Source organism: Rhamphochromis longiceps, linkage group LG6, assembly GCF_057381845.1.
Source record: "Rhamphochromis longiceps isolate RC_006_pf linkage group LG6, R_longiceps_female_GT1.1, whole genome shotgun sequence".
In the NCBI taxonomy this organism is placed as follows: Eukaryota; Metazoa; Chordata; class Actinopteri; order Cichliformes; family Cichlidae; genus Rhamphochromis; species Rhamphochromis longiceps.
Window position 1 is genome coordinate 33,319,881 of NC_140562.1, and position 25,387 is coordinate 33,345,267.

Genomic DNA, 25,387 nt, shown 5'->3' on the forward strand with positions numbered 1-25,387 from the left:
GTATGTTGCTTTGTTTCTTTTTTTTTGTCTTTTTTTGCTTGTTTTCTATTCTTCTCTCAACAGGTGATCCAGGAGATTTTTATTTTTTTTCTCCCCCCCTTTCTCACTGTCCCTCTCCCCTTCTGTTTTTCCTTTCCTTCCTCTTTCTTTCTCCCTTTCCTATCTCTCACTCATGTCTGTCCCGTCTGTAACATCTGGAAATAAAATATAATAAATAATAAAAACAAAGATCGACCAAATGGACCAATACGGCAATGCCACGATGATCCATTTGGCAAAGTAAATCCATTGGGTATCCTTGTTGGTCTTCAGACAACAATTCTGATGGCTAAAGAACCAAATGGGACAGGCGGAAAAAAAAAAAAAAAAAAAAGTTTTTAATAGGCTCAGTCAGGGCCAAGTGCACAACACACATATTTTTAAAAAGTATGACTGGCCTATTTTGCTACTTCATTAGCCTTTAAAATCTATTCCTAGTATTAGTACAGACATACTCCTAATAAGCCTCATTCACATTTGATATACATTCACGCCTTGGTAAGCAGTTTCACTCATTCTCACAGCTTTCAACAATAATTCTATGAAAAACCTCCAAAGAATATCGCAAGTACACCTAGATCAATTAGAAATTTGAACTTTCTTCAAATCTACTGTCTATGCTCTACAATTCAGTTTCCTTACATTTTGTCTGGTCTGCGTACTTTCTTCTTCCATTCTTCTCAAGCAGTTTTTAAACTTCAACATGGATAATATCACTTGGATAACAATCATTTAAAATTTCAATCAAATAACAGGCTACTGAAAGTCACTACATCTCTGCTCAAATGAATCCAAGAGAGACTGAATGTCAGACAACAATTTGTTTTGTTCTAATGTATTACTACCATATTCAAACAAAATACACTGCAAAGGAAACTGTTGTGCATACTGTGGAAAAAAACAATACTAAAAAATATTTTCAACTAATAGTTTAACATAAATCAGGATTATATAAAGAATCTTCTAATATGATGGGTTACTCAGTGGATTTAGCATTGCTTTTCTAAGCAAGCTAAGAGTAAGCAAAGAGACAAGACTGAGCAACATAACCTGTGAGCAAACATCTTATCTAATGATGGCAACTTTTTTTTATTTTTTATGTTTAACCTTAGTTTAATGAAGCACATACACCAGAGTGGGGTGGCAAACAGGCTAAAGAGGCCATTTCAGAATGAGCCAGCATAAAGCCAATGCAGAGAAGCTGCTGTCCAGAACCTTTTTATTTTACTGCCTGGAAATAAAACCCATGCATTAAAAGCTTAAGCCCTTGTTCAATTGCTCAGAATGCAGAACTTAGAGCAACTGCAGTAATGTTATTTCTCATAGCCCAGCTGTCTTATAGCCAACTGCAAAGTGGTGTCAGTTGGGAAATGGTGAACTAGTGCTAAACAGATAACGGTCTGAGCTCATCAAGCGAGACTAATTGGCTGTTCAATAACAGTATGGATGATACGTGACCACGAGTTGCTCAGCTAAAATAAGAACTGCAATCATCGTAAATCAAGCTCCTTGTTAGACATGATCTGTCAGTCATAGTACAGTTTTTTTTTTCTTTTTTTCCAGTCAAGAGAGTCTTTGTGAAAGTTTTACTGCATTTCAGCATAGGCTTCTGTTAACTTGTTGTTGTTTTTGTCAACATAGGAATCAAAAACTTAAAATAAATAAAAGCGTGACATGACTAGAGATGGGAATTGGGAACCCAGTTCAATTACTTGAAATTGTTAGTCTGCTTGCCTATCAGTTCTGCTGATCAGTTCTACTTGCACTTGCGCTGCAATCAGCTGATTTCAGTTTGTGTGCCAGAGGAGGAAAATAGTGACACAGTGTGCAACGTGGATATAAATATTACTTGTATTCTTTTATTTATTTATTTTTTTTGCACAAAAGTGCAATGGTAAAGTGCAAACTGCATCCAGGACAGAAACAACCTCATTATACTTTTAACAGAATGTCAGCTCTTTGCAAGCATCTGCACAGATAGCATGCTAATGCTAAGCTAGCCAAGAACTCAAAGTGATGTTACAGTTGAGTGAATGCTGACCCCAGCACAGTTCCCTGACCCAGAACAGGCAGGTTTCAGCCTCTGTTTCTACCTGTTCATGTTTCTAAAATATAATCACTTAAAATATAATCACTATGGCAATCGCTTTCAAATCTCTTTGTGCCAATTTTCAAAGCTGCCTTGTCCAGTCAGCTTTCTCTTCATACCCAAATATTAGGAATAAGATCATATGTGGGTCCTCATTAGGATAGGGATTTGTGTTGGTCTGTGGGATTTTATCCTATAGTTCTCTATTGTTTAATGGTAATTATGACAATGCGTTAGGTCATTTTACAGAGAAAGCAATGTAACAAGTAGTGTAACAAATTGCTTGCTCTGGGAGTAAGTAACTTATGTCACTGGTGACTCCCAAAGCTGAGCCAATGAGAAATCAATGAGAACTGATAAGGATTCAAATAGATAAGTGATATTAGCACTGCAATCAATTCAATTCAATTTCAATTCAATTTTATTTATGTAGCGCCAAATCACAACAAAAGTTGCCTCAAGGCGCTTTAAATGAATCAGAATCGCTAAATTCATATCAATTCCCATCCTTAGGTGTGAGATCACGTATTTGTCACCAGCAGTGTCCTGTGTTTTGATCATGTTGTCATTGTATTTAAATGATATACATTATGTATGATTCTTAGTTTTTATGTACCATGTATGTAATAGTTTTAGGTTTTTACTGCTCAAATAAGACAGTGGTGTTATTAGATTCATATGACTTAAATGAAGCAATGTGACTTCACTTTAGTTTTCCCAGATAACTGTCTTAAGTAAAAACTCTAAAATTGATGACACTTCATCCTGTCTAGAACTCCAATAGGGTCAAGAGCAAGAGTTTCCAAAATTAGTAAACTCATAGTAGTGAAAGGGAGAAATAGATGGAGGTCTGACAATAAAAGACATTTGGCATTCAGCTTTAATCTAAACTGATTTGGTTCATTGTGTCACAGTTGGCTCCGTAATTATTTGGACAACACCCATGTCGTTTTGCCTGTAGATTTAAAATCCATCCAAAATCCATCCACAATGGATTTAAAATTAAACATTCAAGATGTTTCAAGAGCACTTTAATTAAAAGAGTTAAACAACCACACTGAATTAACTTTTTAAAATCATAATCATTTCTATATACTCATTTCACAGTTCCCCATTCTCATATCCTCAAAAGTTTAAATACTAAGTGTAAAAAAATGTTGCTTCCCTTTGTCAGCTCTTTAGTACAGCCACCTTCTCATGCTGCTTGTTTGTGGGTCTCTCTGACTTCAGTAACTGAAAAGCATGCTCTATTGGGTTGAGACCAGGTTACCAACTTGGGCACTGATGAATATCCAGTTTACTTACTTGAGATATACTTTGGTTGCTTTGCAGCATGCTTTGGGTCATTACCCATTTTCAGTGTGAAGCTCAATCCAATTACTTTTGTAGTATTTCGCTGCATCTGCTTTTATATAACTATCATTAGCTTACAGCTTGAAGTGTTTAAGGTATGTGCTAACTAAAAATAAAGACAAGATGATAAACTTACACTTTTTGCAGATTTGGAGTTTAATAAACTCAGCCGTCTGTTCTTTGCTCCCTAAAATATAACAGGACACAGGAGTAAATTCTCTACAATCTCACACTTCTTTTTAATCAGTTTTCTCTTTGACGTTTATTCAGCTGTGTGAAACTATAACTTTAATCTCAGCCAAACTGATTAACTCAGGAACAGATAAAACACTGAAAAAATCCAAACAATAACATTTTTAAGTTATCTAAGTGACTTATATATCATATTTAACCTGAGTAGCAAAAGACCGCGGGAGGTCTGAAAATATGGCGTTATTTTTGTACCACTATTCTGAGCGCATGTAAAAACTTTTGAGGAAAATTTTATTTTGAGCGAAGAAAAGCTAAATTTGACTGACTTGCTGCGTGCAAAAAATTTATTTTAGTGTTTGCTATTATCCATACACACACACACACACACACACACACACACAATAGCAGCCCCTCTCGCTCAGTTTTTGCATTTGCGCTTGCTCGCAATGTGTTGCTTGCGCTCTCAACATTTCTGCCCGTGCGCGCTCAACTCTTTCTGTACACAGTTATATTTGTGCCACAAAACCAGCCAATCACAGACTTGGATGCAAAAAAATCTGATTGGCTGTTTTGGTCTCCAATCAGATCGAAATGATGAAATGCAATATCCCAGAATCCATTTCGTCCAAAACAAACAAGGCAGTAGCGAAGGAACACAGAGTGGTGGAGTTTGAAATATTAGTCTTTCTGGGTCACAAAATAAATTTTTAAGATAATTTCATGCAAGAATGTTGCTGTGTAAACTTCAAATGTCTGCTCGATTTATCAAGACATCACATATTTGCAAAAGTGCTCTAACGTTTTCGGAGATACCCGTTACCCACCAGCTGACCACATAGCTGGACAGGCCATTGGGCATACCGGGCATTTGCGCGATGAGCCAATAATGATTTTTCATTTTTATGTTTGTTTGTTTGTTTTTGTAATGGTATAAACAATGAAAGGTGGTGGATTAGCCAATTGGTCATGATCAACTCCGGGCTGGACCAATTACAATATTGAGGGGAAAAGGAACGCGATTCGTCCCGTACTTCAGCTAGAATGAAAAAGACACAAAGCTGGAATTATTCTGTCTTTACGCTGTCAGCTGCCTCTTCTTCTCTCATGCTCATCCCCTTCCTCTCCTGTTGCTACTTCAATCATGAAACTGATCAATGATCAGCTGATCATCTCTTGTTTGTTTATCGCCCACTTTGCGCCAGAAAGAGGAAAGCAGCAGATGTTGCGGTAAACAACAGCAGCACGTTTAAGCTTGATCAGCTGTTGTTAGAATTTATTTAATATTAATTTCTAGTATCAGCTGTTTGCTGGAGCCACAGCTGTAAAAGCTGCTGGTCATGATATCAGTTTGGATATGTGGTGAGAGGGAAACATGAAGGTGATACAAATCATACATATATACCAACAAGACAGTGTACATCACTGTCACAACAGCGTTTGTTTTAGTTCAAAGGCTTTATGGTTTTTCCTATAACACCTGGTGGTGTAGTCGGCCGATTTTTTGTCAGTTCAGCCTTATATATTACATTTAACCCGAGTGACCACCCGGTCAGCTGGAACACTAAAATAAATTTTTTGCACGCAGCAATCAATTCTGTTCACTCAAATTTAGCTTTCTTCGCTCAATATAAATTTTTCCTCAAAATGCGACACTTGCACCTGCAAATTTTTTTTACATGCGCTCAGAATAGTGGCACAAAAATAACGTCACATGAAAACGATGTGGGATGGGAGTGCGCTGTTCTCGCCGGCTCTAGTGAGCCTTGACCTCCCAGTCAGCTATCAGGCTGGTGGGTAACAGACGTCTCCGAAAACGGAGCACTTTTGCAAATATGTGATGCCTTAGTTTTTTGTGTAATAACCTCATCACTGAACACAAGAGGGGAAATATCTCCAACATGTTCAAACACCTGACCACACAGCATGCAATTAATTTGAATGTCACTACCATTGCTACTTAACATTAACATCTTTGAGTCAAACTATGGTCAAACTATGGACCACTGCAGCAGTTTGCTGGTGACCAAAGTGATTGCAAGGACGGTGATGCTTTCAGCGCAGCAATGGATACCATTTTGTAAAAATTTCATGTAGCAACAGCAAGCAACCTCCTACCAACAAATTGGGGGAATATGACCTGCAGTTACCAGGGGGTTGCTGATCAGTCTCTAGGCCTGTGTGACTGGGGCTTAGCAGTCAATTTTACAGCAACTGCCAATAACCAGTCACAACTGGTTGGGGAATACGCATGAAGTATCCTTGGGCAAGATACTGAATCCCAAGCTGCTCTCTGATGCGTGCATTGAAGTATGAAAGTGTGTGCCTGTTAGACAGAAAGCACTCGTGAAGTACTAGAAAAAATATATATAGTGCATTTACCAATTTTTTTAGAAAGCGGTGGTTGAAGGGAGTCGCCAATTGATCTCTAGGACTGCGGAGTCTTAGAGTTGAAATTTTTAGTAAATATATTTAGCTGGAGAAAGATGAGCAGATTCTAACATTAGTCTCACAGTACTTTTAGGTGTTTTTTTCTGCTATTATAATCACGAAAATCAAACCCCAAACATAATCATCAACACAGCTTCTTCCAGCTGCATGACAGGCCTCCAAGACTATTTGACTGAGCAAATGAGAAGTAGCCAGAAACACGACAGCAATTACTGACATCCTCTGGACAAATACATTCTTTCAAAAAGCAATGTTAACATAATTTAATAACGCATTACCTGTTCAATTTCTTGGTATAGCCTTCCCTAACATGGACTAACACTAAATATTGTGCCCAGGTCAAAAAACAAAACAAAACAAAAAATCTGTCTCTCCTAGCTACTATCTGCCCTAACACATCTGTACTTACCCGCTTATGACAAGTGTTTTTAATATGGCAGACTTATGACAATCTCTTTTTCATGCAGAGGAACACAAAAGAACACACACAGTTTTAGCCCCATTTTAACACTAGCTTTCATCCATTGAAGCAGAAAGAAAAATAAGAAAGAATAACAAGTTATCTGTGAAATTTAACATTAATAAATACATACATGTATACATCTAAAGGCATTCAGTATAACAATCCAGTACATAATGAAATGTACACATGTATATATGTTAGTCCATATAATATGGACTTGAATATGTTTCTGTGTGAGTGCGTATGTGGCCTGTGAACACATCAGTGTCACACAGGTCTGTCTGGGAGGATAACACCATGACGTCTTATCAGCCCCAAGCCAGACAGACACACAAACACGCTCTGAGACAAACATACACACATAATACACAGTAGAATAATATGGCACCTCATGTCAGCTATGTAGCAAGCCCTGTCACTGTGGTGGTGGGATGATGCAGTGGTGGGGTGTGCAGAAAGGGAACAGAAGCAGGGAGACAGAAGTTTAGGAATAAAGTTGTTTTTTTTTGTTTTTGTTTTTTTTTTTTGGGGGGGGGGGGGGGGGTCTAAAGGAAGATGGAATGAGAAGAGAGTTGACAGGAAAAAATAAAATATAAAGATATAAAGCAATATGGCAACAATGCATTTTCCATAATGAGTAATGAAGAAGTGTAGGGATCAGGGTTCAAAAGTGACAGCCAAGCACCAAATGCAGGTAGATTTTCTGTTTAGTAAGTGAATCTCTAAGGTTATGTTTATACCAAAATAGTAATTTAATTAAACAAAAACATGCCTTCTACCACGTTTTTGTGTAATTTGTGGGCACACCGCAATGTCTTTGTTACAGTTTAACAAACAAAGAAATTCTGCATCATGAGGTTGCTTTGAGTCTATAAAAACACGGGAGGCAGTAGAAGTGTTTTAAAGGCTTTGCAGCTGTCGAAATGGACTAAGTCTAAAATTCGGTCTTACTTTGGATTTTAAGAGTGCCAAGAAACTTTAGAGAAAATGGTCACCCTGTGTACAGACACATACAAAATCTCTTCATAACCTCCACATTATAGTGAATGCAGGCTAAATTAACTTTTAGTTCAGTGTATGATGTAGACACTTTCATAGCAGGACAGAAATATCGTAGCTTCTCTATCTAACTTGTGAAAAGCTTGTCAATAATGTAAGAGTTCAGTGTTACTTTTCTCATTGTGTGTCTGCAGACTATGTTCACTGACTGCAAATGGTCACAGGCTGCAGAGTCACCCAAACAAATACAGGGTTCCTTAAAAGCTGGTAAGACTCAAGTCGGTTAAAAAAAAAACAAAAAAAAAAAAAAACAGCTTTAACAGAAAAAGTAGACTCAAATAATGACTGTTAATATTTGTCAGTTTTTGCGTTCATTGTATCATCGTCATCTTGTGACTCCATATTGTAAAGTGGGCCTAGGTCATCTCATTTGCTTAAATGCAACCTATAGAACGGGAAAGGAATGTCTTTTAGTTAATGTTTTAAATGTTTTTATGTGTCAAAAGACAACCCAAACTTTTGGTTTCCTACAAAAGCAGCACTTTTGCACATTTTATATGCAGTATGAAGAATTAATTATAAATCATTGTGTGCATCAGTACTTCTTGAACATTTTCCACATATTTTAGTTGTGCAATGATTATGATAACTGTGATCATTTTGGTCACAATAATCATCAAATAAAATTTTCATACCATTTCATCTCTAACAACATAATTATGAAAATGTTACATGGCAGGGCAGAAAAGGGTGATTACTGGAAAAAAAAAAAAACATGAGACATGACAAGAGAGCAGAAAGAGGGTGGATAATGGGAGGAAGGGTGGAAAATCTTTTTCCCACTCAGAAATTAGATACACATGCTGGAAATTCAAGGGGGGGGAAAACAGAGATAGAAAGGGAGAAATAACAGGGGTGGAAAATGACGTAGCAGCATGGGCCATCAGTCACTCCGAAAGCAGGCCTGACACTAGTGCATCAATAATTCAGATAACTATGGCTAATGAGCAAGATCCAAACAAAATAACCCTTGAATTAACTGGAAGTACAATGAAACATTTCTATGTGCAAAATGTGGCACCATTATGCCTTTTTGGGTTTGGGTTTTATTGGCAACAGAAGAAAAACTGGCAATTGGATACAATATTTATTTCTCTTGACCTGTAAAACATAAAAATGCATTTATTTTCACAAGAAAGAAATGACAGAGAGGACCAACTAAAAATGAGCATTCTGAGTATGCATATCTGAACAGAATAGTAAAGTGGATGGTCCATTCCTCCACAAAGTGGAGGAATGGACCATTTTATATTCAATGTAAAAGAAAATTAATTAATGAAAAAAAAGAGTGGTCCAATATTTATTAGTATTCCATATTTTTTCCAGTTCAAACATTTTAATTGTACAGGGTGACAATGGTGTGCTTGGTTTCAACGTAACTTTATTCTTTCATGAGTTATTTACAAGTTTCTCTTTGTTCACAGCCATTGACATGTCGAAGAGGTTAACACGTGAGGAGCGGATCGAAATTGTGTTGATATCTGGTGAACGCAGTAACCGGGTCATTGCAGCAGATTTCAATGCATGACACCCTACGAGACCACCCATCTCCCATGTTACAGTCAGCAAACTGCTTGCTAAGTTTCCTGAAACTGGTTCAGTGTTGGATTTGCCGAAATGTGAACGCAAGAAAACTGTCACTAATGAAGAAACATCAGTGGCTGTCCTAGCTTCATTCAGCAAGAGCCCACAGCGTAGAACTTGCCGCATGTCACTGGAGAGTGGCATTAGTCGAACATCCCTTTGGTGGATATTAGCTACTCACAAATGGCACCCTTACAAACTCCAGCTACTGCAGCATCTCAACGAGGATGACCCAGATCGGCGCACAGAATTTGCAGAATGGGCAAAACAAAAATTGGAACAGGACCCTCAGTTCACGCAGAAGATTTTGTTCAGTGATGAGGCAAACTTTTATGTGAATGGTGAAGTTAACAAACAAAACCACTGCTATTGGTCTGACACTAACCCACATTGGATGGATCCCTCCAAGACTGTTGGAGCAACAAAAGTGATGGTTTGGTGTGGTATATGGGGTACAACGATAGTGGGTCCATTCTTCATCAATGGAAACCTCAAGGCCACTGGATATTTGAAATTGCTACATGATGTGTTTCCCTCTTTATGCACTGAAGCTGGCACGTTCCCTGAGTTTTTCCAGCAAGATGGTGCACCACCACATTATGGGTACCAGGTCCGAGCATTCCTAGATGAACTGTTTCCTGGAAAGTGGATTGGTCGTCGTGGGCCAGTTGAATGGCCCCCAAGGTCTCCCGATCTGACCCCCTTAGAGTTTTATCTTTGGGGTCATTTGAAGGCAATTGTCTATGGTGTGGAGATACGAGATGTGCAGCACCTGAAACTACGGATACTGGATGCCTGTGCAGGCATTTCTCCAACACAATGGGCAGCACATTGAACACATTTTATAAGTGGTCAGAAACTTGTAAATAACTCATGAAAGAATAAAGTCAAGTTGAAACCAAGCACACCATTGTTTTTCTTGTGACATTACCAATAGGTTTGATGTGTCACATGGCCCTCTTCCTAATGAAAAAACAAAAGTTGTATCCAAGATGGCCGACTTCTAAATTGCCACCATGGTCACCACCCATCTTGAGGAGTTTGCCCCCTCACATATACTAATGTGCCACAAACAGGACTTTTATATCACCAACCATTCCCATGTTATTACGGTGTATCCATATAAATGGCCCACCCTGTATTATGGATTGCATTATAGATCATGGGGTTGTATGGAACACAGATTTTATCTATAACAAGATTTATGTCTCCAAGTAGGGGACATGATTGCTATAGCAATGCACGCCTTATCTCTTACCATCCAGGAAGTTCTCATCTATCCAATGAAAACCAGAGCAAGAAACAGTGGACCCGTAATAAATACAAAATGAAATTAAGTAATGCCAGCCCTCCCTCATTCTCTTGCAGAATTGGTCCTTCCTAATTCTATGGGGTTTATAATTCCATATAAAATGGAGAATCACTGAGTCACCCAGTCTTATAAAATAGTTTTTAGTAAGATAGATGAGGAAGTTCTGACAGAAATAAAGCAACTGTGACAGAAGCATCATCTTCACAGCATACATTCCTCCCAGTAATGAAATTGTTTGTGTCTTGCAGAATTTAATCTTCTTTTATTTATTAATTTATTTTTCACTTAAAAGACTAAAATTAGACTCAAACACAAAGCTGCACTTCTTAACAATCACAATTCCGTGACATGTAGTGTTATTTTTAACAGAAATTGCTTAAGCCCTTTTTGGACAGTCTTTAGTCTGTTTTTCTCTAATTAATCCAGCAATGTGCCAAATAAATAATGTTTCCAGCTAAACTGGGTTAATCAGAGACTAATGCATGATGTCAAAAGCTACTGCAGCCTTTTCAAAAATAAAACCCTATTGACTAGATTCTTAAGTGTTTCGTGTAAATTTTAATATTTTAATATTTTAAGATGGTAATGGATGCAAATTCAAGAACATAAATCAGCACAGTGCATTAAACATCAAAATATAACATGATACAACAAAAAGAACCACACATTTTCTCAGTATCTGCTGGTTCTTAAAAATCAATCAGCAAAATTTGTAACTTGTAAGCTAGCATTTCCCATGAACAAGTCAGACAGAAAACCAAGAGTCAGTACTGCTTACACAGCTTTATAAGCCCCAGTCTAAACTGTGGAAGTGGCTTGGGTTATGCCCTGAAGGGCCTACCCAGTAGTTTATTGGGCCTCTGTGTGCAGAGGTAGCAGTCTCTTATTATTCCCATCCACTTATTAGACTGGTCCCTGGGTGTGGTAGCAAGCCCACTACTTTGCAATCTCTATCTCTCTGAAGATATATAATTCTCTTGATATATAATTTCTTCTTGCCTGCCGCCCTGAACTTTTTTCTCTTTACCTCCCCTGATTCCACATACCTAGGTATAGGAAGTGCTTACACCGGTTCTTTCTTTGTGCTGCGGTCAGCCTTGAGACAGAAACACAACCAGCTCTAATATCTAGCAGAGCCGGTGTGATGAACGAGGGCTTACTGAAGGGATATAAATATTCTTTCTCTCTCAATGACCATTTCTTCCTCTAACTTAGTCACAAAAAGTAGGAATTAAAAACAAGGCAGGCTTCAGCACTGTTGCCTAAGTTATTTGTTTATTTATTTTAATTTGTTTTTTTGTTATCATCAGTCTTGATTAGGAATTTCAATCTCATTTCACATTTTACATTGTGGGAAACATAACTTAGAAACTTATGAAAATACAGTCTAAAATCACACAATCTTTGCAGTCTTTTACATTTTCCAACCTTCCAGTAAGCCAAATGGTTTGCCGGGACTATTCTACTGAAGGGATTATCGGACAGCGTGTGCTGTTTTTAAAGGATATTGCATACACCCCATGATAGCTGTCTTTTAACTCTGCAAACCAGAGTGACTGTTTAGATCAACTATAAATAAAAATTTGATGTGCTCTGCCAGCACACCTTAAGAATTGGCTTTGAGGAATCAAATCCCAGCCCGATTGTCCACGCAGTATACATGCCAACAATAAATGTGCTAGAACAATGTTCAGTTTGTGCAAAATGTACAGTAGGTCACAAAGTTTTTATAGTAGCTACAGATTTTACCTATTTTTCTGCTTTTTGTTATTTGTCCACTCATAGTGACAAAGGAGATTTACTTCATTCTGTACGGAGGATGCAAACATGTTTCCAAATAGAGGTTCCAATATACTTTTCAAGAATATCCTAAGCCTTCTGACACACAGGCCAAGAAACTGGGCAATGACCTCCTGGCAATCTCTGGTTGCTAGGATAAAAGTGAATTTCCTGACCTGTTGGCAAAGGACTGCACCATAAACCTCCTCTTGATTGCTTTGGTTGCTAGCAAATTGCTGCTCTAATCCATAGCTTGCATAGTCAGACTTCTCTACAAACACCACTGGCCAAGTAAACAAGCTAACTTTTTTTTCCACTCGATAAAAGTTAACGTGAGTGTTCTCGGTGGTCAGGAACAAATGTAATCGCATGGCAGGATGCTGTAAAAGGACCAAACTTCAGCCAGGAGAACAACTGAGATAATCCATCCATAATACCAGGTTAGTCATTCATATACTGCTGCATGGGCTGGGCTGTAGTTACATCCTAAGGTTTTAAAAACTGAGCTTAAATAAATGATTAGCGGTAATAAAAGCCGAGGGAGGTCAACAGTGATCACTGACTGTTTTAGGAGCTTTTCGAGATCAAATAGAAGAAAATACATAACATTAAACATGTTAACAACACAAAAGCCATATTAAACGCAGACTACTTTAGACCCGGAAGTAGGATTCGTCGCGTCATCACTGAACAACCGGATTCCAGTTTGCAAACCATCCTAACTTGCCTGAACTTCCTCCCATAGAATGTTCAATTACATTATTTAAGAATCAATAAGAGATCCCTTGTATGCAGACTGGACAAAATCTCAAAAATGTATTTTAATAAATACGAGCTAACATTTTTTTGGTAATGTGGGATGATGGGTGGTGGGTTATATAACCAGAGCTTAACTAAGTATTTTCACGCAACTACTGGAAGAAGGAAGGCCTGCTAAGGACGTGGTCACTGTTTTTTAGAAGGCAGCTCATAAAAGAGACTGGAAATACCCTTCCGAATATCATCAGGGATGGACTGTAAAGTGCTGCGTGGACAGTAGCAAAAACCTGACGACATAAAGAGGTGGAGGGGAGCTCCCCCAGACCGGGCAGATCTGAGGGTTTCACTGTGCCATTATGTTATTGTCAGTGCATATTATGTTTGTTTGTTTGTTAGGGGGTTTTTTTGTTTGTTTTTTTCATGTGGATGACTGTCATAATTACAAAACTTTCAAAAAATAAAATAAAATAAAATAATAAATATGAGCTAAAGCTAGTGCTGTTCGATATAACGATATATATCGGATGACGATATAAAAACGTCTATCGCTTCATTTTACGCTATCGTTTGTCTCGTGGTGTCGCAAAATAAACTGTTTACGGCAATATTTTTTCATCGTTCTGATGTACACTGTAGTGGCTATATTAATTTCTTCTTTTTTTTTTGTGTGTCCCATTTGGATCTTTAGCCATCAGAATTGTTGTCTTAAGGCCAAGAAAGATGCCAAGCGGATTTATTTTACCAAGTGGATCATCATGGCCTTGCCATATTGGTCCATTTGATTGACCTTTATTATAATTATGAATTTCTTTTATTTTCAGTTGCTACAAACGGGACAGGACAGGGAGAAAGAATGAAAGAAAGAGAGGGAGAGAAAGAAAACCAAAGGGGAGAAGAGACGGTGAGAAGGGGGGGGGACAAAAAAAACCCCAAAAAAACCCCCAAAAAAACACCTGGGTCACCTGTATGGAGAAAAAAAGCAGAAGAGAAAGCAAACAACAAAGAGCAACATAATAAAAAAACCTGGCACCATCACAATAAACTAGCTAGCAGTAGATATCAGTAGATACTAAATAATAAACGATATTGTGCAGCACGCAAGATAGACAGCGCACAATGTGCTTTGAGGCAGCAGCCAAGAAAGCTGTAGTCCGCGTCTGTGAATACCCGTGTGTACACCTGTGTGCATACCTGTGTGGATCAGCATGCTTGCATTCCAAAGGTTTCTCCATGTAACGGCTATATTAATTTCTTAAAGTTCTCTCTTTCTCTTATATTTAATATAACCACACTACGGACGGACAAGCGCCTGTTTTTATGCTTTGTGGTTAGCAACAACGACGGTAACAGCATCGCGTGTCCGCTTGTTTATGTTCCACATAAACCTTTCACAATAAAGCTCAAGATCCTGTTGAGACTTTTCAAAATAAACTGAATCACGTGAAAGAGCAGATTATTTACGGATGAAAAAGTAAACAAGAGCTGCCAGGTGCTAAAAAATAAACCTTAGACTCAAACGTTAGAACAGGCCTTCCCCCGCAGCACGCCGTGTAATAAATACTCACAAAGAAAACGGCGGCCGTTACAACTTATGTCTAAAAATGTATCGTTTCATGCATCTGTTAAAACACTCGAATACAGCTACATGACGCGCAGCTGGAAACACTTCCCGCAAGTCGAGCTGCCCGAGACTCACAGAATTTACAGAAAATGTTACATTTTTGTGATTTATATCGTTATCGGATGATAGAATTCTTATATCGGGATATGAGATTTTGGTCATATCGCACAGCCCTAGCTAAAGCTATGATCTAGTTCCAGTTAAGTGACTAAAGCCAAAAAACAAACAAATATGCAAACCTATGTGTACTTCTTTAACAAAAGAAAATTTAAATATTTAACAGCTTTACCTTTAACATTCAGATCATGTTATCCTTCACTACAGTTTAGAGTTAAATCATACATTGGCCAGAGCCAGAGGAAAGGGCAGTGAGGGAGAGCAGAAATTGGTGAGAGGAATACAAAGTGCTGCTTCACCATTTTGTCCATTTCCAGCTAAATAAGATCTTCCTCCGCCTCCTCCACCTCTCCTGCTATGGCCTCTGGCAGGCAACTGGGAAAATACATTTCTCACATTATAACCCCTCAATATTTCTCCTGTGGCTCATCAAAAGTATGGCTGTCTCTCACTCTGTGTGTGTGTGTGTGCTGTGTGTTTTGTTTGTGTGTGTGCGTGTGTGTGTGTAAGTGTGACTACCTCCTCTCTTCTATTTGGTACTTTATAAAGGATGGTCCAAAGTTAAATGTTGGCAGACAAAATACTTTAACTCCAAAGTTTTAAAGAGAGGCGGTTCAATGTCAGAGAAGCAAACTAATAATAGCTGGATAAATTTAAGCCGGGTAAGTAATTGAGAAATGCTTTTTCTGCCACTCATTAGGTAATGCAGAGGTGTCCTTGAGCCGGTCAGTGTCTAACAGACTGTGACTATAACAGGCAACTCCCCTGTGCATTTTTGTGAAAGTGAAGCAAAGCATTGTTGCAAATAAGCACTGATGCACTTACTACCCTTGCATGAATAATGTTACAAATAAGAATTTTATAATAATCTATTTTTTAAATCTATTCATTGTCATTGCCACTTAACAAGACATTATAAATTTGGTTTAAACCAGCCACAGTTTCCCACAAACTACACAAAACGGATTATTTATATAGTAACACATTTTCATTTTTTCATTTTCATAAAGATACACAAGCCTGAAGTTGTTACTTTATAATTATTGAAAGTCTCCTAGATACAATATGGCACATTAATTACAGATACACCTCCCAAGCCATTAGAAGTAGTGACAGAAAGGGTTTACAGCAAGGCAAACTTGCCATTTTCAATTATTCATTCATTTGCTCACTCATTCAAGTACTTTTTCATCAGTGGCTAATCAGTTATTTATTCATCATTTCTTACACTCAGTCAGTTCTTTGTTCATTCATTAGTTGACACATTCAATTCATTCATTCAGATGTTCATTCACCTGTCATGTATTTGTCCATGCATTCTTTCTTATACTCATTCCACAATTAGTCCACTCAATTAATTTTCTATTCATTTTCAAAGTCAGCTCAGAAAAAAGGTGTTGATGAAGTGGTCCAACAGGAAAGGCACAACAGCATTCTGACTTGATCCAAGTCCCGTGGTCTATAAAAATATATAAATGCTCAACATACTATAGTCAGCAGGGTTCATCAGACTTTAGGTAAATAACTTCACCACATATAGCTAAAGGAAATGAAAGGGAAGAAAGTGATCTTGTGATTTTAATAATGGAAACCATTACAGGATAGAATCACAACACAAGTTACAATCAACTCTGCAGATAAACCAACAAAAACCTATTATTGAACTGAAGTTACCCACATACAAATCCACTGATCATGACTATGTAGACAAATAAAATTCCTACAATGGCAAAGGACTATAAAATCCAATCTGGTCTAGAACATCTAGATATCCCAGAGAGCTAATATATCATTTTTATACTTTTGTGGCTATGCTTATTAAATTTGAACCTGCTTATTTAATGCTTAATTCTGTATTCTGTGTTGTCAGGCAAGCATCTAGAGTCACAGGCAAGCATCTAATATGCCCTTTGTATTCATGTTTTAAAAAGTACAATACAAAAAAGTTTGCATCTTTTTTTTTATTATAAAATAGGTCAAAATTGAAAACAAAAAACCTTGCACTTTTGCATTTTCAGTGCCAGTGGCACTATCACTGATTCTAATTGTTGGGTAAAAACTTTAGGAGTGCTAGTTTAAAGATGAATGTACTGCAAACAGTTCAAAAGCAGAATTAATGTAATTTTAAACATGGCTTGGTCTAAATTTACAGAATGTTAAGGTTTTAAAAATAAAGTGTTCCTGTTTCAACTCCCTAGTTGATGCTGGGAGCATCAGGCTTTTACTGTGTTTGTGTAGATTGTAGATTGGTAGCACAAAATGTCTGGCTACATATATTTAAAAATATGATGTTCTATCAATAAATAAAATAGGAAAACATATAATGGAAAAAAAGAGCCTGATACATGCTGTGCTTTGTAGCTCTTTTCTACACAGTCCGATACTCTTAGCTCCAGTGCTGAATGCTGACGAGTTTACCTAAAACTACTTCTAAATCTGACTAGATGCGGACTCCACTTCCTGCATCACCACCCAATATGATAACCATTTTGGTTGACAGTGCAGTCAAGAGCCATTTACAAAAGGTGCTCAAGATTTTATGACCAAACAAGCATGAGGTTCTACACTTTTATTTCTTTAGATATTTGCATCACAGATGATATCTACATTTGATGTTATCAAAAGCAATAAAAACTACATGTTCAAACAAAAACTACTAAAGCCTGTTGTTAAAATTTTAAGTCTTGACACATATGCCATTAAGGAGGTTGGAAACATAAGACTTTGTCATTAAACATGTTCATTAAACAGTTCTCAGATTTAACTTGGTAGCTCAGGGTTTCTTAGTTTTTGACTGGTCAGTTAGCCTAATTCTTTTTTCACATTTAGTTGATTTAGAAATTAGTCACTAGGAACATCCCTAGAAGAAAGGCAAGATGAAGTGCTTCAATCAAAAGAAATCTCTTGTGCAATAAGGTTAGACACTCACAATTTGATCTGCATGCAGGAAACAGTGTTGAAAGGGTGGTTCAGCTAGCTGTCATGCTCCTTGTTTCTCATGAAAACCCCCAAAATATCAGCTCACTGAAGGATAATTGCATAATTATGATTAAGGAACTGACCTCCCAGCCCATTGTTCCTTTAGTGGGCTGGTTCCAGTCATTATGCAAATGTACTATTTATAAGATTTGGGGAAACCTGCAGTCAGCTGAGACTGAAGAAGTCACTTGGATGAGTGACGAAACGTTTCTCCCACAAAACACTACGTCCATATTTAGTCAAAAGACTATGACTAGAACTAAATGGTAAATGGCCTTTCTTTGTATAGCGCTTTTACTAGTCCCCCCTAAGGACTCCAAAGCGCTTTACACACCCAGTCATCCACCCATTCACACACACACTCACACACTGGTGGAGGCAAGCTACAGTTGTAGCCACAGACTGTAGACTGTAGCCACAGACTGACAGAAGCGAGGATGCCATATTGCGCCATCGGCCCTTCTGGCCAACACCAGTAGGCGGTAGGTGAAGTGTCTTGCCCAAGGACACAACAACAGAGACTGGCCAAGCCGGGGCTCGAACCGGCAACAAGGCAAACTCCCAACTCTTGAGCCACGATCGCCCCTAAATCAAGAACAAATAATAAAACAATACCAACGTTGCACATCATCCCAAAATTGCTAAAATATGTGTCATATGCCTGTTGTTGATATAATTAGGAGGCTTATATTGTAACTCAGAACATGTATTACTTACTTTAATGAATCAAATACAAAGCTGGTGAACAGACCTTATTCATATTGTAAATACATTACAATGACTTTCCCCTCACTATCCTTTTGGATTAAACTGTTCCACTATAACTTCAATAAAACCACACCACCCTCTTTTACTAATCCGGCAACCGGCGCATCACAGAAACCTCAGCACGCTGCTATCAGTTGTGGGTATTCTGGCATCCTCACCAGCATTATTAAACTACTAATAAGTAAACCGTAACACTTCCTATTCTGACAGATTTCAAAATAAAGTCATTACTCGCCACACTGCACCAGTGTTTGAGTGAGCAGTGCCAAAAAGCACCAATAGAAACTCTTTCCAAACAAAACACACTTTGCATGCAGCAGCTGTTGACAGCCCGCATTAGCTTGCTCTGCTTATTCATGCGTGTCCTTTTGTCATCGTCAGAAACACAGGAGGGCGTAGTGACGCAGAAAACGTGACAAGCACACCTTTTTATAAGACTTTTCTTTAAAACACATATTGGCACCAATGGAATTTATTGCAACTAAGAAACGGCATGTCAAGAGCCTCTCTCTGAGTTACTTCCTGGGAATTCTGACTAACCCAGACTAGCTTAAAAAACACCGGTAGGTTAAACCTGCACATCCCTTTCAGTGAGTAGCGTGGCCATTTTACATGAAAAACACATTTTTACGGTTGAAACATTACCTCTTTCTTCTTCTGTCCTCCCCCCGGTGGCAGACATACCATTAGGCAGAAAAAAACAGCCAAGACCTGCAGGTTAACAATGGATTTAGCCCAAATAGACGCCATGACGGAAGGATGCTATGAATGCGAGACACGTCTCGACCAAGCGATTGGATCCTACGTTATCCAATCAGCGGAAAAGGATTTGAATATGGAGACCTCTGGGGTTTGTAGTTTTAACGTTCACAGTACTGTCCTGCTAACTAATACGTTTCTAATCCATGCGTTGGAGGAGGCGTAGCCAAAAAACTGTATTATTTCCATGATTTAGGTTTGCCTCTCATTTATAATCTATGACCCTGACCTAAGTAGTTAATGAAAAAAGCCAGGCTGTAGTCACATCATGATTCTGTAGAATTATGATTTCAGGGCAACCAAGTGAAGGTAAAAATATACATATATGAAATAAGTACTTATTTGAATACATCAAAAAATACATTAACAAAACTGATCTTGCAATAAATATTGCAATAAATATTGCAATATATTGCAATAATATTATATAATAATATAAAAAATATTGCAATAAATATTGCAATTGCAATTGCAATATTGCAATAAATATTGCAAATATTGCAATAAATAAATAATCAACTTTTAAAGCAACATGCATTTTATATTTTAATTGACTTGTTTATTCATTCTGTGGTCTTAAGTCACAGTCCGTTGGCAGTCTGTGGGCAGCTTCAGACCGCCCATCTACACAGAGAGAGAGAGTCTGTTTTCTGATGTGGAAGTATCAATAAATGTGGTACAACCGGTTTGTGGGTTTCCTTGTGCTGTTTTTGATCTGTCAGACAAATACAGAGAAGAGCAAAGTTAAAACATATAAGGAGCTGAGGTTAAACCAAGTGTTAAAAGCAATTAGATGTGTCCATAGCAGCCACTGCCTACTTTTCATAATGTAATTTTTGATCTTTGATTTCTTTTCTTTTTTTTCTTTGCACGTCTCTCGTTTGTACTAAACTGCTGTCACTTCTTTTCCTGACAGGTCCACTAGTCAACCAATCAGTATTTGGCCAATACACAGCATTATGCATGTTGGGCAATGTGCAGTTTGGATTTTGGAGGATTTCACAGGAGCATGTTTGTCTGTGGGCAAACAGATACAACACTGTAGCATAAATTAAACATTTATCTACATTTATAACAAGCTGCCCAGTACAACATAGCGTGTTAGGGTGAAGATGCTTTCCTTTCTAGCTGTCAGAAGGAGAATAGGGGTCTCTAGAGTGGATTGCACCGGACATGGGTCTTAACTTTTTTGGTCCCTTTATGCATTTTAATAGCTTTCACAAACTTAACTCTGTAATTTCTTAGCTGCAGTGGCAAGCTACATAAATTCTGTAATATGTTTTGCTTTATTATCTTAATTTTCTGTAGTACAAGATACACTTAAGATACACTTACACATTTTTTGCAAATTTGTGTCTGTACAGAACCCCTGTTTCTGAAACTGTTTCTGCTGCCAAGCCAGCTCTGCCTAAAACTGCTTTTTCCTAGCAAGTACCATGTAAAATAGTTAATCATATTCCTAAGCGAGTCAATTACACCACTCTGTCATGTGTTGGTCAGCCTGAGAAAGTTGAGTCAGTGTGTCGTGTGTATCAGCCAACAGCCCCAGAGACTGAATATTGTGTTCCTAAGCTTGTTACTCCTGTAACTGTATATTTTGAGACTAGTAATGATGCTTGTGCCTCCTGGTCAGATCCTTCTGAGACTGTTTCCCCTGCTGCGAAAACTGGATTCCCCCAGAGATTGAGGCTCTGCCCAAAGCCTATCCAGAGAATGAATTTGTGGCCTCAGCCAACTCTGGAACCCCAGTAGTCCTTGAACACAACTTCCTGCGTCTGCTGGGTGCTCAGCTGACCCATTCCAGCTTCCTGCAGATTCCGCATGCCTCAGTGACTTAGCCAGAGGGACCCGTGCCGCCTGAACCTGTGGTCTGAGGGGTCACCGGAGCCTACTATGTGCCCTGCGAAGTCCCAGCCTGTCGCCTGAGGGTCCCCACCTTTGTCGCCAGCCTTCCGGTTGGCCTACCAAAAACTTTAGTCTTTTTTTTTTTATTTTTAGTGTAAAATATAAGCAGAGGGCAAGTAAACATTCCGTATAAATCAATCAAAAGATTGATAAATCAATCAATCAGTCTGTCAAGTTAAGATATATTTAATCGAAAACTGAAGCATGTGTTTTTTAAGGACTGAGAGAAGTTACTAGCTCAGTTCCAGTGGCTGTTGCAGACTGTAATGGCTTTCTGGAGAGAAAAAAACCTCCCCCAATGCTTCTCATCTAAACCACTGTTTTTAAGGGGAAAATGAATATATGTGTATGTGAATGAATAAATAATGAGTATATGAAAACACACAGACACAAACAAAAACCCGAGTGTGTCTGTGTTAAATTAAACGCATAATGGACTATTAAAGCCAGTGCACCATGAAACAATCAGTACATGTTACAGACTTGTTAATTCACAGTTCATTCACTCGATAGCGCTCAATCATGGAAACATTCCCAGACTTGTTGGCCGTGGCTGCAAAACGATTTCCTGGGAATTACCTTACTTGGTTATTGTTTAAGTTGTACTGCAGATTGCACCTGGTAAAAGTTTTGATCAGATGACCTCTGGAATATTTCTGTTTTCCTTAAATCTTTATTTCAAGATATAGAAAAACAGCATTGTATTGTGCCAGGAAATGCAATTTCATCTAGGGCTGCCACAAACGATTATTTTGATAGTCGACTAGTCACCGATTATTTTTGCGATTAGTCGACTAATCAGATCATCATCCATTGGACGTACAGCTTATTGCACCAGCAGCATCTGGTCTTACATAACTATCATTAGCTTACAGCTTGAAGTGTTTGTGCTAACTAAAAATAAAGACAAGATGGTAGTTTATTAATTTTTAATGAAATTTGCAGATTGTTTCGGTGAAGTTTAATAAACTCCTTGCTTTCTAAAATATAACAGGACACCGGAGTATATTCTCCAGCGTCTCACACTTCTGACAATCAGCTGTCTGCTTGACAGTTTTAGCTGTGCAAAAACTATAACTTTAATCTCAGCCAAACCGATTTACTCAGGAACAAATAAAATACTAAAGAAAGCCAAACAATAACATTTTTAAGTTATCTAAGTGACTTATATATATGTTTAACCTGACTAGCGAAAGACGGCGGTGGGTTTGAAAACGATTTGCCGGGAGTCCGGTGTTCTCACGGCTCTAGTTAGCCTTGCCCCCGCCTAGCTAACGAGCTAGTGGGTAACAGACGTCTCCGAAAACGTCGGAGCGCTTTTGAAAATATGTGGTGTCTTGATAAACTGAGCAGATATTTGAGGTTTACACAGCTACATTCAAGCCTGAAAATATGTTAAACGTTTATTTTGTGCCCCAGAAAGAATAATAAGAGTAAAGTTAAAACTAACTAGCTGCCGCCATTGTTGACAGCTGCGCTATGAATTCTGGGACACAGCTTCTTCTTCTTCGGGGTTTAACGGCAGCTGGCATCCTTGTACATGCAGTGCTGCCATCTTCTGTTTTAGTCCGTTATTACACTCTTAAATCCTACTACCGGTACTCATTCCTGCGTCCTTTGTGATCTTACAAAGCTTCAAACGATGCGTCGACTATTAAATTAGTCGTCGACGATTTTAATAGTCGACATAATCGTGACTAGTCGACTAATCGTGGCAGCCCTAATTTCATCTAATCCATTTTTCTTGGATAAGGATAAGGAAGCACTGCTTTAGTTAAATTAGGATTACTGGAACTCTCTCACTGTCCCATAATTCTTCTCTGGGGCACTGAAGCATTTTCATGTCAATCCTCTATGTTTTTCTCAAAGTATCTAGCACTCAGCAGTGACCTATAAGTTGCTGTCAAACTTTATACTGCGAGGCAGGGGAAAAAAGTGACCCTCTCCTGAGTTTTTGCTCTCTTTGCATCTAGCAAAGCAAACAGCCGCACTTTGCATTTAAGTAGAATAAAACTCCTGTCTGATCTGAAGCTAGAGGAACAGAGGGAGAGCAGAGGGAGAGCAGGGGGAGAGAGACACAGAGAATCATGTTAAGTCAGTTGCTGCTACTGCAGAACTCAGTCATGCTTCTTTAGACCAGTGTGACAGGTAAAATTACACACTGCATGTTTTGGATGGGGGTTTGTGTACTGACACAAAGCAACAAGGAGGGATACATAGAATCAGAGAGGTTAGTGTGAAAGATGGAAAAAATGAATTGCATCTCATTTAAGGAATTTTGTGTGCTGTAACTAAGTTTAAATAAATAAATAAAAAAAATTTGCTTATTTTTTGTAAAGTAAAAATTGCATTCAGTACAGTGCTAATCCATTTTCATTTTTATTTGAAGACATCTGCACAGAATGCATTTGCTGCACTGAGAGCCCAATTCATAGGGCCACAAAGGCAAGAGAGGAGAGGCCAACGTGAAGTTGCCAGTCAGTCTCCTGACGTAGGTTCTATATGTAAATTTGGGGGGGAAAAAACGGTAGTCTGAGTTGCCAGGTGTCCACCAAGAAATTTAAAGGATTGAGAATGTTTTTGTAAAGAGGAGTGGAACCAAAATTTCTCCTGAATTGTGTGCAAAACTGGTGACCAACTACAAGAAACATCTTACCATTATGTTTGCCAACAAGGGTTTATCCACCAAGTACTCAGTCATGTTTTTCTTGAGGATTAAATGCTTATATCACTAAGTGACATGCAAATGAATTTATAACTTTCATGTAATGTGGTTTCTTTTCTGTATTTTTTTGGTTGAAACTTTTACTCTCTCCATTAAAATGAAGCTACCATAAAAATGAGACACTGTTCATTTCTTTGTATGTGAGCAAACTTACAAATTCAGCAGGGGATCAAATAATTATGTCCTCCACTGTAAATGAGAGGCAAAGAGAGAGCTTGGAAGCACAGACAGGAGAGGGGAAAGATGGGTGATGGCATTTCCAGCTAGCACAGTAGCGAGTACCCGCAACAAGGGTCAGACTCTCCCATATGAAAAATCACAAGGACTAAGAAAAGTGATTAATTGCTCTGCAACACAAAGTTTACAGGGAAAAAAAAACAGAAACAGTGGAACTAGATGGAGGTGGTTGTGGTCTCTGAATTGCAGAGCTGCAGGAAAAAGGAAAATAGTGCAGCCAACAGAAAGGTTGAGAGAATGCAACAATAAAAGGGAAACGAGAGAGTGGAGGAGCGAGAGAGACAGAGAGATTGGAATATGAAGGAACTGGAGGCAAAGATAGCAGCAGGGAAGTTAGAGCGAGTCATGTATCGAATGAGCGTACATAGGAAAAGAGTCAGACAAACAGAGAGGGAGGAGCAAAGAGATTGACTGAGGCATTCATTAATATGATGTTCGTTATCTCTGACGGACTCCCTCAACAAATGTTCCTCTGTTCTCTAGTGTGCCATTCAATAAGTCTATGGCTGTGTGTGTGTGTGTGAGACAGAGAAACAGAGAGTGGGAGTTATTGTGTGTTTTCCTATGATTATGTGTTCATCAACTCTCAGTCTTAGCTCTGTACAACAATAATGCACTACTGCTAAATATGATATGACTGTGCAAAATGATAAACAAATCTTTCTTGTAACTGTATGGCTATATGTTTTGTTTCACTTGGGAATGCGTTCTGTGACAATATTATGTATCATAACCACACATCTCTTAGGGCTAGTGATAGATGCTAAAGTCAATTATAGATATTAACAATACTTTTAAAGCACAGGTCTTGAAGATTTTTAGACTGAATAGTCAGCATTTCTGACATTTCTTCCCAACATCTTGTCACCCTATGTTTCCCATTTTCTTCCTGGTCTGTGCAACTTAGTGCTTGACAAGCCGTTATCGTCACCTCTTTTAAATATTCCTCTCATTCTTTTGTACCCAACTACATTGCTCTTCTTCCCCGTCAGCTCTGTATTAGTTTGCTTTGCTCTCCTCTGGTCATCATCTTCTCTTCGCTTTCTTTTCCTCACCTCGTTTTATGATTACACCTTCTTGCAAACATTTTTTAAAAGGTGTTTTATGGATGAGGAAAAGCCCTGGCAGTCAGCAGGCGGCGACAATTTAAGTAAAGGAATTAGGACAGTTTACACCATAACATAACAAAAAAGAAAGAA

The 25,387-nt window shown here is 38.3% G+C and overlaps 1 protein-coding gene across 1 annotated transcript in view; it reads right to left on the reverse strand.

Moving 5' to 3' along the window:
• The window catches only part of LOC146668402 (dolichyl-diphosphooligosaccharide--protein glycosyltransferase subunit TUSC3), an 85,670-nt gene extending 66,322 nt beyond the window's left edge, over positions 1-19,348 (reverse strand). Inside the window, exon 1 of the mRNA XM_085410304.1 lies at positions 19,208-19,348. Coding sequence (XP_085266430.1) covers positions 19,208-19,312 — 105 coding nt within the window. The 5' untranslated portion in view covers positions 19,313-19,348. The remainder of the gene's footprint in view (positions 1-19,207) is intronic.
• Positions 19,349-25,387: the final 6,039 nt, after the last annotated feature.